This window comes from Lampetra fluviatilis, chromosome 29, assembly GCF_964198595.1.
Source record: "Lampetra fluviatilis chromosome 29, kcLamFluv1.1, whole genome shotgun sequence".
NCBI classification, from domain to species: Eukaryota; Metazoa; Chordata; class Hyperoartia; order Petromyzontiformes; family Petromyzontidae; genus Lampetra; species Lampetra fluviatilis.
The window spans coordinates 12268794-12282867 of record NC_136303.1 but is presented as its reverse complement, the minus strand read 5'-3'; the positions used below and the strand labels follow the sequence as shown (position 1 = coordinate 12282867).

At 47.0% G+C, this 14074-nt stretch overlaps 1 protein-coding gene across 2 annotated transcripts; it reads right to left on the bottom strand.

Annotated features, from left to right (window-relative positions):
- Positions 1 to 96: 96 nt before the first annotated feature.
- LOC144943020 (sialidase-1-like) lies at positions 97 to 13643 on the bottom strand. 2 transcript variants are annotated; one of them, XM_078870152.1, is made up of 6 exons: positions 13569 to 13642; positions 10490 to 10628; positions 8848 to 9110; positions 5761 to 5943; positions 4155 to 4374; positions 97 to 2870 (listed from the first exon to the last, which is right to left on the bottom strand). In XM_078870152.1, the coding sequence occupies exons 1-6, from the start codon at positions 13626 to 13628 to the stop codon at positions 2653 to 2655; spliced, it is 1083 nt and encodes a 360-aa protein (XP_078726278.1). In that variant the 5' UTR covers positions 13629 to 13642; the 3' UTR covers positions 97 to 2652. The 2 variants fall into 2 exon arrangements, with proteins under 2 accessions (XP_078726278.1, XP_078726277.1); XM_078870151.1 differs by having other exon boundaries at positions 184 to 2870; positions 10439 to 10628; positions 13569 to 13643.
- Positions 13644 to 14074: the final 431 nt, after the last annotated feature.

The window sequence follows — 14074 nt, the reverse complement described above, 5'->3', positions numbered from 1 at the left end:
GGCCCTTCCGCCAGCAGTGGAGCGAGCAAAAAAATCGTAGGGCTGCAGTTTTACCTTCAACATTTTATATGCAGTTGTGTGCACGTGACAGTATTCGATAAGAGGTGTGGTGAGCAATGACACAGTACAGGAGTCCACGGCCTCTATTGCAGCAAACTCCCTCGCACGTCCACTGCCGACTCATAGTTTTGAGCTGACAACAGAAACGCATTCACAGCAAATAAATGCAACAGTAAACATGTATGGGCAGTCGATGGAAGAGGCCAAGTGGCTGTAAATGTGCGTGTTATATGGCTGATATATTAATTTAAACCTCGGGAACATTTATATCATCCAGTCTTTAGTATCTTATTTTTGTCATTGGTCAACATGACAACCATTATTTTATTATACCAGGTAAAGCCCAGTGAGCTATTAGCTCTTTTTCAGAAGCGATCTGGCCACAAATTATAGCTCAACAAAGTGACTTATCACGTGGAAATTTATAGCGGCCGAATACTCAAAACGCACGATGGTTATAAACGTGGAGGGAAAAACCAGAGGACCAGGAGAAAAATCCACACGACCACGGGGAGAACATGCACACTCCAATTATACAGGCATCAGGGTCGGGATCGAATCCACGACCTCCCGCATACCAGACGAGGGAGATAACATCTCGCCAGCGCGGCACTCTTGATGGTGACTACCGAGATATCTTCGAGTTGCAAGCTCATCGACACGAGGAATGTTCACTCCAATCCACAGGTTTCTATATCGAGTTGACGGCAGCTCCATGGAAGTGTGCAATGGGGGCAGCGAGAGCATCCTGGCTGCACGGCGGTGGTCGCTAAACTCGGCGAGGTCCCACAGTTGGAGGGAGCTGCTGGCGCCACATCGGTGGAGTGAAATCGGCAAAGCTGCAGTGGCCCGTGCCAGGTACACTCAGGAGGGAAGTCCTGCGCACACGCGCATGCTCAATGGGAATGACCCGGAGCACAACCTCCCCCGAGCTAATGCGGGCAATTCAACTACGGAATCATAAATTAAATTGTCACTTGCACAAGTGTTTCACGTGCCAATGATAATTGTTTCAGCTCACCGATAATTTGAACAATTGTCAGGAGCCAAATATAGCTATTATAAATTTGACGTTTCCCTTGAAACTGTTACCCAGTCAGAATAAAATCCAGGGAGTCCGAATCAGCTTTTGAAGTTGCCCATAGCAGCACGTGGCCAAAGCTCGAGAGAGAGGAAAAACCCGGAATGCGGCCCGAACCAGAAACATCACGCGGGGATTACATGCGGCTGCGAAAAACGTGCGTCAAATCTCTCGAAACTCGTCGTTCCATGATGATTCCTCGGGTGGAAACACTATATTTACATTTCCTCAAAGTAGTTTTGTCTGGAGTGTTGGCATTCAGCCATAGAAAGTGATGTGGGAAAACTCTTGAAAGGAAAGATTTTGAAAGTCTGTGGTTCAATTCTGTTTTGCAGGACATTCAAACCTACAGTCATTACAAGTACAATTCAAATGTATATAACATTATAAATCACTCAACACGTGATTCAATGTATCGTTAAAAAGTGCATAGTGACTATTTTATATAGGAATTCTTATTGGTGCAAATGAGAAACTTAGCTACATAATTTAATAAAAACTGACTTTTCCCATATATTATATGTCAAAAGTGCTCTTGCTGTCCTGAGATGAATCCATTCGGAACTGGCAGAACAGTGCTTCGTCCCGGACGAGAGAACGGTCCGTGCAAAGAGATAACCGAGAACTACGTTCAAAAGAAAGAGTCCCCGTTACGTGACCTCCGCTTCACAGGAAGGGGTAGCACTTTGCCATCTGCCGCCCTGCTGCAGAGTGAAATGTTAGTTGCACGAGTCAAACTGATATTTTTAGTTATCGGCTAGAACGTAAGACAAATTTGACGGAATTTTTGTACACATATAAGTCGACTTTCACGACCAATTGTTACAATGCATAATGGATTTTTGGGTTAGGTCATGTAAAAGATGTGTCGTAAACCCTCCTACACCCGAAACGCTCCAACTTATGGATGTGCTCAAGCAGTAATACATTTGACAAGTTCACAAGATTGGCCGTGCCGGGTTGAACGATACATTTTTACACGCCCTTACCTCGACAACCCAATTATGAGTCAAATTTTAGTCCAAACAGAAATTGAACGTGATGGTCTATTGTGCAGTCATTGGTGACCAGGCTGAGAAAATGAAAATCGCTACATTTGAGAAATTGGTTCAACCATGAGTGCCTGGAACTCAGGCTTGAAATCAGGACTCTGGCTCTCTGAACCACCCAGATGTCTCTAGTTTCAAAGTATACATTTCACCGCTATCATCAGCCACGATCCATTCAGTGCTGGACGAAGGCCTCGTCAACACCGTCCTTCATGGTCTCGCGATGCCACGAGCTGGATCAGCAATATTAATTACGTAAAGAGTTTTTTGTAAAAAAATATAAAATTTACATCACCGCTTAGCACCTCACAAAATTATTTTACAGACCTAGTCGTCTCAAAAAATTAAGCAGGTTTTTGGGAATAATTTCATAATATGCTTGCACCAGAATATTTATACAATTTGAGAAGGAAAAAAATCACCGGCGGGAGAAGACAACCGTGAGAACAAGTCGGCAAATGCTCAGAAGTTGTCGTTGTAAAGCTGCACTTTGGCGAAGGAGATGGACTCGGTGATGTCGAGGCGTCCTTTCTCGTACACCACGAAGATGTAGCGGCCATCTTCGATGTCGCGCTCCAGCTTGGTCATCACCGAGTAGCCGCTGGGGCCCGGCCAGATGAGCAGAGAGTCCGGCCACGTGGTGCCGTTGTCATAGCTCCAGCGCAGGGTCAGGTTGACCCCTGCAAACGCCAGGATATCGCGCATTCATCACAAAAATATCCTCCGTTAACCCGCTAATTCGCACTTCAAGTATGTACGTACGTTGAACTACTTTCGCACCGTATGTAGCCAGCCGTGCCAATCGGAGGCATGGGGGAAGGAAAACAAACTAAACACAAAAAGCAGTTATAAATAAATTAGTTTTAAATATAGATTTAAAGTGCATAGCTCCAGTAGCTTCCTAACATTGAAAGGAAGAGCGTTCCAGATGGCCGCAGAAGCACATCCAAAAGCGCACAATGCAGTGACCGTCCTTGTTCAATGGCTGACCGGAGTTCGTGTGATGGTTTAAGATCTAAACTCAAACAAGTTAGTAGGCATGCTGTCACGGTGTAATGGTTTGCATCCTGAATTTGTTTTATTTAATCTCCCATGCATGGCAGTTAAAGAAACATGTTTCTTAAATCCCACTACCCCTTCTCTGCTTTCCATTGCTTAATCACAGCGCGCAAAGCAGAATGGCCTCCACTCGTGGTATTTGGCCTACTCTTCCACTCTGGGCAGATGTCTTGGAAGAGGTGGGAGTATCCATGCTTTACCCCACCCATTTAGAACTGCTGGCGGAGCTTTAGGAAACTTGTCCCATCGTTTCAACTGTCGCGCCAGGAGATGGAATCGAACTGGCGACAAGTGGATTGTGAGTTCAGCGTGCCGAGCATCGATATACGAATATTCAATACACCAAAAATAAAGTAAAATTATAAATAAATACATAAAAAACAAATGTGGATATCTCTGGTAATATGTATCGTCACTGTTTCTTTATGTCAGATTTAAATACTGTACAGTAGAAACTATAATATTATTTTCAATAGAAATTATCTTTGTTTACAATATTATTGGTAAGTTATGAAGCATCTACAGTCTGAAAAAGTAAGTTACGAAGGCTGGGAACGCATCCTCAGTATCCAATGTTTCAATATCCGAACACAGCTGCAGCAACGCATCTACTTTGTAGTATCGCTGTACACATGCGACGAGTGTACGTGCACATGTGTACGTGTACACTGAGGTGTGATGGTCACAAACCATAGCAGCAGATGCAAATCATCCAGAACATATCGTACAACGTATAACGGCACAGTACCTGATCCACAAATACGAAGGTGACATCACAGCGATTATATACTCCGCTGCTCCCGACGCAGTTGTCTGGCTTGACCACCTGAATGTGAGATTGTAAGTTGTAGCTCTGCATCTATATCAGCTGCCGTATGAAAAAGAAGAAGCAGCAGAAGGCTTACGCTTGTTCTCGCTGGCAGGATTGCTGAAGAAGACGACCTCGTTCTTGATGATGGCTCCGGCGGCCACAGCGGGGTCGATGAGTGACTCGTCGAAGTACAGGTGCTCCACGGGAAACGTCTCGCACGCGTCGTAGCTCCGGATGACAATGCGGCAGCGGCAGTGGTAGTAGTTCTGGTTGCGTGCGTTCACCACCACCGAGCCGTCCGGCAGCTCGTACGGCTAGAGGGCACACAGTCACGGCCGTCTCCTGCTCACAGCGTCGTGCCAACTCCGGTCATCCTCGCAGCAGCAGCAGCTTTTGGCTGGCCATCGAACAAAGATCGTCACTGAATCGGCATGCTTTCAGATGCGGTTCTACGGCCGTCTGAAATGGTCTTACTTCCGATATTAGGAAGCCACTGGAGGTACGCACTTTTAAATCATATATATTGTCCTTCCTCGCACCCTGATTAGCACGATTGGCTATGTAAGTTTCGTTACGTATGGTGCGAAAGAAGTTCAACATACATACAGACGTACAAATGAGCATCCAGTCAGCCGTGCTCATCTCCCACTTACAACCCTGCTAAGCCAGTGGTGGAGATTCTGTAATCCTATGGCAGGCTCAAGTCTGTTCATATGACAACAGCTGTTGACTTCCCACAAAGTACAAGTAATTTTATCGACCCCAGAGGGACAAAGGGCTGAGTCATATCAACCAGGATCTAAACTCTCAACCGCCCAATTGCAAGCTGTTCCCTCTACCGCTGAGCTGCCTGGGCGGGTGGAGCAAGAGGAATTGGACAATGGATCATTAGAAATTAAATAAACTTGGGATATTTAGCAGCACAGTGCATGATACATCAACTCGCTGGGGCCAGGAATAGGCAGATGTCTATAGACAATGGCTACACTATGCAAACAACTTACCGGTGGGCCAAAAGCTTGAAATCGTGTTTGTGCACTAAGCCTGACCCCACGCACTAGCCTGGATACATTTAGACTAGGCCACCACAAGGGGCTCCCACAGGCCACAGCTTGACCACCACTGCTCTAGACAATATTTGGTCTCCTCTTCCACGCTGCCCAGGCGACTTGGAAGAGGTAAGTGCCCACACTTTACCCTACCTACATAGCTCTTTTTCAGAAGTGACCTGACCACAAATTATAGCTCAATGAAGTGGCTTATGACATGGGAATTTATAGCAGCCAAATACTCTAGATGCATGTTCATTCTAAATTCAGAGGGAAAAACCAGAGGACCCGGAGAAAAATCCACGCGACTACGGGGAGAACGTGAAAACTCCAGATATACAGTTTAACACACGTTGGCTTTCGCACCCAATATCATCCATAATATAGGTTTTTTTGGGTTAGATCGCGTAAATATAAATGTGTCGTTAAACCAAATATACGACCTCCTGTATACCAGATGAGGTAGTTAACATCTCGCCACCGCCGCGCCACTTTAAGAAACTTGCCCCGTTGTTTAGACTTCCGCGATGGGTGGCCGAACTGGCGACCTCTGGATCGCGAGTGCACTGCGCCCGCCACTGCACCACAGAAAGCTCGCGTGGAAGCGAGAAATATAAACGTGGAAATCCCAGAGGCTGGGCCAAGCAGTACCTGGCATTCGTCAGGATTGAAGTCCCCGGCCACCTTGTCCTGGTTGTAGGGAATGCTCTTCATGTCACCTCCGTAATGCCACGATTTTCCGTGGTTGTCGCTTAGCAGGCAGAAGACACCGTCCCCTGCCAGCGTGCCGTGCCCACACACCACCAGGCGGCCCTTCTTAGGCTCAAACCTTTTCTACACAACCCAGGAAATAACAGAATCGATGCACTTGCGTAAGTAATGGTGCTCACTCCATTGGCAAACCTAGGGGTGATCCACCCACCATTTGAGACTCTGAAATGTAATATTTGCTTGATATTTATCAGAGAAAAATCATTTCATGATGTCATGTCAGATGTTGTTTAAAAGTCTTGACATTATGGGGCTGCCCACACCCCACTAAGGAAGTTCTAGTTCCGCCTCCGATTCATTCACAGTCCGAGTTGTGCAACGTCAATCTCAACTGTTTTGCAATGCAGGAAATGAGCACATAAAGTACTCGATGAAAAATCCAAATCACGCCAAGGACTGTTTTCCCCCGTAATCTGTAGTTTTGTGAAATCAAAAATATTGTTGATTAAAAGTGTGCAATGTGAAGAAAATATTATTTCAACGGTATCCATAATAAAGGTTTTTGGGTTAGATCGCATAAATGTCAATGCGTCGTTAACCCGCCACCATCCGACACAGCCAATTAGTAATGTTTGACACGTAAACAAAACATCCCAATTCGTTACTTGTTGAGCACACCGGTGTGTTGGAGAGTAAACCCACAAGATTTACAATTCGAGTACTGTGACGTTTCGCCGATAACTACAACATCATCAAAAGTGTTGCATAGCTACGGCTGCATACACTCAACACACCAAGGAGACGGGCACTGCCAAATCTGTCCTCTATCCCCCCCAGTGACACCAGCTCCATCATCAACATTGGCCAGAATCGCAATACAGATGACTTCCATCTTTCACACGAACTCGGGCAGCTTGGCACAGTGCCCACTCTCTGGGGCTTCCCTGGTGCCGCCGCTTCACACATCTCGCACTACCACCCAACCGTTCCATCCACAGCAACGACAAAAACAACATCCTCTTCAATCTTGATTTGAAGCTTTCGTGACTGCAGGAATCCATACTCTTTGGTTCACGTAGCTAGAAAAATAATAGATCACGACGTTTCGATCGCAACACAAGCAATTGTCATCAGGTGGGACAACCACAGCAAAAAAACACTGCTGAAGTAGGCGAGAGATCTGCCGTGGCACGAGGTTATATAGGCCTCGGCAGAAGGGGGGGAGAGAGAAGGAGGGGGGGGGAGGAGGCGGGGCAGAAAGTGGACCCCGCAAAAGCACCCGGGTCACTGGAGTAAAGTGGGCCACCGCAGCAGCACTGGAGAGGTCGGCTGCAGGGGGGGAGAGAGAAGGGAGGGGGGGGAAGCAGGGCAGCACACAGAGAAAGACACATAGAGAGTCAGAAATAACAGCTGACATGGGCAGGTAAGATGGAGACATCACAGTCAGTTAAGACTTTACCTGGTTAATAACGTCCTTCCAATGATTGCTCAGTTAGTACCCATCTTCTCGGTTGAAGTTTTGTCTGTGTTTATATATCTGGATGGCTTCATGAACAAATCTCTGATAATAGCCGGGGTCCACTCTCTGCCCTGCCCACCCCCCTGCAGCTGACCTATCCAGTGCCGACGCGGTGAACCACTTTACTCCAGTGGCCCGGGTGCTGCTGCGGGGTCCACTTTCTGCCCCGCCCCCTTCCCTCTCCTCCCCTACTGCCGAGGCCTACTATGCACTACACTATACACTACTATATAACCTCGTGCCACGGCAGATCTCTCGCCTACTTCAGCAGTGTTTTCTTGCTGTGGTTGTCCCACCTGATGACGATTGCTTGTGTTGCGATCGAAACGTCGTGATCTAATATTTGCTACCGACGTGACTTTACCGAAAGAACGAAAGAGTAAACATCCTCGTCGTTGGCAAAATGTCAGCCCTTGGTACAGATACAAGAACAACACATAATGTCAAAGTTAATGGCTGACTGAGGATTAAATGTTCAAGCCCATCTTAACCACAACTGCACACGTGACCTGAACTCTTTGACCGACCTCCCAACCCTCCTTGTGTTCTGCTTCAGTGACATTTACACGACCACGTGCCCCCTCGCCTCCCCCCCCACTCTCTCCAACCCGACCCTTCACGATGTCAGTAACCTATTATGACACGAGACTTCTCAGCTTGTGACTGGCACCAATATTTCTTAAGCCTCTCTATCCATACAAGGGGCACAGTTTGCAAGCATTGTTTGTATTAAATTTGGCTGACAATTATTTTTTGAAATCAAATTACCGTTCAGCTGAAACAATAAAAATTGTCGAGTTAAATGCTTGCACACGTGACAATTTAATTTGTTTGGCTGTGTCGGGTGGTAAAGGGTCATACGACAGGAATTTGACCAAATCATGCCACTGTCTAACCCAAAACTCGATCATGAATTTTTAGCGACTAAAAACTTCCGCGTTAATTTCAAGACGTACTCTGCAATTATTTACAGCACTTTATAAATCTACTGCTGGATGTTGGCCTCCCCACACCATGTCAAGATTAACTTAGATTTATAAGATGACGATAAAACTATAATGTAAACTATTTTTTATTTTACCAGGTAAGCCCCACTGATCTGTATAGCTCTTTTTCAGAAGCGACCTGCCCACAAATGATAGCTCAACGAAGTGGCTTATGTGGAAATTTAGAGCAGACAAATACTCTAAATGCATGTAGATTATAAATTTTTAGGGAAAACCCGCAGGACCTGGAAAAAAATACACGCGACCACAGGGAGAACATGCAAACTCTGGTGTATATTTGGAGTAAAAACAACCACATGCAATGAAACTGGTATTGGCTAAACATCCAAATGCCAAAAAAAGACCTACAAATTGGGATTGCACGAAATAAAATCGTCTCCTACGAAGATAACTTGGCAGGACCCTCTGAAAATGAGTCTTGAGATTCATTGAAGCCTTCCTGAGTAAACAAGCAAAATAATAAATAATAATAAAATATTGGCATTTTGCAATTTTGCTTACCTGTATCCCATAGCCTGGACCTGGGGCAAACATCTTGGTGCCGATCTGGCTGGAGATGTTGATGGGTTTGCTCCAGGTGATGCCGTCGTCGGCACTGCTGATGAGCATGGTGCTGGAGACTCCGCAATTGTAGTAGTGAGCGCACAGCACGTACATGATAAAGAGCAGCCCTTCCTCGTGGTCCGCCACCACGGCACCCAGGTTGAGGCCGTCGGCTGCCGAGCCATCGTCCGCTACGAACTGCGAGGGGCTCCAGGTAAAACCTGGCACGGCAATCAAATAATAATAAATGTACAGTATGTTGAACCTCTTTCATACCGTACGTAGCCAACCGTGCTAATCGGAGGTGTAGGGGGAAGGACAACAAACTAAACACAAAAAAGCAGTTCTAGAGAAATGAGTTATCAATCTAGATTTAAAGTTGAAAGCTCCCATTGGCTTCCTAATATCAGAAGAAAAAGCGTTCCAGACGGCCGCAGAAGCGCATCTGAAAGTGCGCATCTGAAAGCGCGCGATTCAGTAACCGTCCATAAGGTTTATGGGTTAGATCGCGAAAATATATAAATGTGTCGTCAAAACCCGAGAAAGCCTACGTGTTAAACTGACTCAGTAACCGTCTGCATTGATTACCGAAGTTTAGCAAGATAATTGTGAATCATTCGTACATTTGGTATTTGCGCCATTCTTATAGCATGAGGCTATCGTCACGAAGAAAGGCGCTGCTGCATTTCAGTCTGCGGTAGTTTCACAAGAGGGGGGCGATGTTGCTGCTGTGTGATCCCAATTGGGTAATTTGCTGTGGAATTCAGACCATAACGCCAGCACACAATGGCCTATTCGTTTGTACGACATCAGAGAATCTTTAAAGTCCACACTTAAATATTTAGTTCATAGGCACCACGGTACTAACCAGGGCAGCCTACCGGATTGAAACAGAGAAACTCCGCAACGAGCAGTGAACACGCTGCTGCTGAGCCTTGTCATCACCCCAATGCAAGTCGATGGTTTCTCCACCTCATGTGTCAACAACTGGAATGCCTCTCCAGCTCCCTGTTGTCTCTCTGCCTTTCCTTCCAAAAAATGTCAGTGAAATTTTTGCTTAAAATGGGCATTGAGGATGTGCTCCATCTCCTGTTTATAGTCAGTAGTGGAAATTTCACATTCATATTGTTGACTTCTCCACAAAGTGTTACTCATCTTATTAGCCGCCAAAGGGTTAGGGGAGGGGGGCTGAGTCAACCCGCAAACCTTGGCGAAAAATCACAACTCTTACTATTTTTATTTTATTTTACCAGGTAAGGCCCACTGAGCTTTTTCGCTCTTTATTAGAAGCGACCTGGTCACAAATGATAGCTCAACGAAGTGGCTTATCACGTGGACATTTATAGCAGCCAAATATTTCAAATGCACGTTGATTCTAAATGTGGAGGGACAAACCGGAGGACCCGGAGAAAAATCTACGCAACCTTCTGATTGCGAGCCGTTCACTCTCCCGGCGAGCCATCTGGCCGGTTTCCTTTCATAATACTCCCAAGAGTGGGCGAACTGTCAATACAAATGAGCTCTGACATGCAAACGCGGGTATACATACCCTTGTCAATGGAGCGACGAATTGCGATAAACTTGGCTCCCACGTCCGCACCTGAGGCTTTGCGCGCCTCCACCGCGGCGATGAGGTTTCCCCTGGGTGTGTCGGTGATGATGGGAATTCGAAACGTGTTCACCTCCCCCGTGTCTTTACTCTGCCACAGCAGCTGCTCCTCAACGATCACAGGGTTCACCTGAAATGTTCCATGATGATACGCATTCGCACAAACTCCGACTGTTGACACTGTTACGACCATGAGCACTATAGCATCATTACAACCGGAATACACATCGCTGTGTTACACGTAGGTTTGCTTCGAAGGCACTTAAATGAGATGATGAGTGACCATAGCAAGATATACTTGAGAATGGCATGAAATAGAAATTGGATGCCCTCTGGAAGCTGACGAGATTTGTATAAACCCACCCACCCTCCTTCTGCTGTTGGGATTGTGAAGGGCTTGAAGTGATGTCAGTGGAGGGTCCACGCTGTGATTTATCTGGGATCTCCAGAATTACACGACCTGGCAGCATAATCGGGAGCTGTTATTGATGGGAGCCACCCTCCTGCATGCCGGGGTGTCTCGCCGCACTTGAAACGCGACAAGTGACTTGCATCTCATCTAAACACATTTTTGAAGGAACAAACCCAAGTGGCAGCTGTCCCTGTGCAGCACAAGAGGACTCAGCGCCTGGCCTGCAATCAGCATTAGTGTATCAGTCGGGAGAGATGATGGCTGTGTAATGCCAATCGGTACATTTCCTTGACACAGCAATGAGTAACCCTGTGCATCGTGACAGCTCTCGTACAAGTGCCATGTTATACATTCATGTGACTTCAGTCACTGAGCTTTCACTTCTCGTACAGGTTGTCAGCCACACAGACAGACCCTCAGGCTGGCTTGGTGACACAAACGGGTATTAATTAGCTAACCGATTGGCACGGTTGGCTACGTACGTTGCGAAAGACGTTCAACATATATACATTAATGGCAGGGCCTCTAGACAGACATGAGGCATGTCTCATGTGCAAGTTGTACTTCTGATCTCCAACTGGTCAGCACCTCCCAGATCGAGGTTGCGCTCTTTTGGTGATCGGGCTTTCGTTAGCATGGCACCCAAGCTATGGAACGCCTTGCCATTTGAAATGAGGCATAGAGTCAGTAGAAATTTAAGTCTGTTTTGAAAACCCATCTCGTTAAAGTGGCCTTCTCTCTTTAGTTTGGTCGGTTGCCCTGGTTCTGTTTTTGTGTTCTGATTTTCATGCATTGCGATCCTAGGATGGAATGCGCATCATACATTCTAATTCTATTACTTCCTGTGCGTTTTGGAATCGTGAGTCTGTGGGTCTGTGGGGTCTGTGGCATCAATGGCAGACCCACTGGTCACAATCCCGCACCCAGCTCACTGCGTTATTTTATTGCGGAGGATCTCAGGAGTCATACCCGGTGTGAGCAGTAGGGGGCGAGGGTGCTGCCGCGTGTGATCCCAATTGAGTACAGACGTGGAGTAGTTTGACTCAAACAAAGTTCACGTCACGCTGGTACTTACTGGTGATGATGGCAGCGGAATTTGGTGATGGTAGTGGTGGTGTTGGTACCGATGGTTGTGGTGATGGTACCGGTGGTAATGTTGGTACTGATGGTGGTGGTGAAGGTAGTGATGATAGTGGTGTTGGTACTGTTGGTAATATTGGTAGTGATGGTAATGATGGTGTTGGTACTGATGGTAATGATGTAACTGTTGGTAGTGATGTTGGTACTGATGGTAGTGGTGTTGGTACTGATGGTAGTGATGTTGGTACTGATGGTAGTGGTGTTGGTACTGATGGTAGTGGTGTTGGTACTGATGGTAATGTTGGTATTGATGGTAGTGGTGTTGGTACTGATGGTAGCGATGTTGGTATTGATGGTAGTGATCTTGGTACTGATGGTAGTGGTGTTGGTACTGATGGTAGTGGTGTTGGTACTCATGGTAGTGATGTTGGTAATGTTGGTACTGATGGTAGTGATGTTGGTATTGATGGTACTGATGGTAGTGGTGTTGGTACTGATGGTAGTGGTGTTGGTACTGATGGTAGTGATGTTGGTGCTGATGGTAGTGATGTTGGTATTGATGGTACTGATGGTAGTGGTGTTGGTACTGATGGTAGTGATGTTGGTGCTGATGGTACTGATGGTAGTGATGTTGGTAATGTTGGTACTGATGGTAGTGATGTTGGTACTGATGGTAGTGGTGTTGGTACTGATGGTAGTGGTGTTGGTACTGATGGTAGTGATGTTGGTACTGATGGTAGTGATGTTGGTACTGATGGTAGTGGTGTTGGTACTGATGGTAGTGGTGTTGGTACTGATGGTAGTGATGTTGGTATTGATGGTACTGATGGTAGTGGTGTTGGTACTGATGGTAGTGGTGTTGGTACTGATGGTAGTGATGTTGGTGCTGATGGTACTGATGGTAGTGATGTTGGTAGTGATGGTAGTGATGGTAATGATGTTGGTACTGATGGTACTGATGGTAGTGGTGTTGGTACTGATGATACTGATGGTAGTGGTGTTGGTACTGATGGTACTGATGGGAGTGATGTTGGTACTGATGGTACTGATGGTAGTGATGTTGGTACTGATGGTAGTGATGTTGGTACTGATGGTAGTGATGTTGGTAATGATGGTACTGATGGTAGTGGTGTAACTGATGGTAGTGGTGTTGGTAGTGATGGTAGTGGTGTTGGTACTGATGGTAGTGGTGTAACTGATGGCAGTGGTGTTGGTACTGATGGTAGTGATGTTGGTAGTGATGGTAGTGGTGTTGGTACTGATGGTAGTGATGTTGGTAGTGATGTTGGTACTGATGGTACATTAGTGGTGTTGATGTCAATGTTGGTACTGGCGACGATGGAAGCGGTGTTAATAGTGATGGTCGTAAATGTTTGTGACTGCTGACAGCACCGCCGGTCGAGTTGACGAGTGACGTTGGTGCTCGTGGTAGAGTCCTGGTGGTGATTTCGAGGCCGGCGATTGTTGATGCTCGTGATGGTGATGTTGTCGATACTGGTGACGTTGATGGGAATGTTGATGCTGGTGATGATGGGAATGTTGATGTGTTGATGTTAGTGATGTTAGTGATGTTCGCACCTTCATGCTCGCGTCCCCGGGCGCCGCCCGCCCCAGCAGCAGCAACAACAGCGCCCACATCTCGGAGGCCGCCATAGCGCGTAGTGACGTCACGTGCGAGACACCCAATCACAGGAACACGGCGCTGAGGCGACCACGTGACTAAGGGGGGCGAACTCCACCAGGAGGGGGCGCGGAAGGGCGGACCCACGTGACTGACGTGGGTGGGGGGGGCAACGCTGAGCTACCAGGGGGGGGGGGGGCACCACGTGACCCATGAGTGGAGCGGGCAGCACCACGTGACCCATCAGTGTGGGGGGTCAGCACAGTGAACGCGAGCACACGTTGGCATCGCGTCTAACGAGGTTTATGACCCTCACACTGCGTCGTTATGAGACAACGTCCGGCTCTGTGTCCACCCACTGCTAGATGAAGACCTCCCCATGCTACGCCATCCACAAGGCTTGTTTGACCATACTTCACCGTGCTGGTCAGTCTGGGTTTGTGAATCCCGTGGGGGAGCGTTA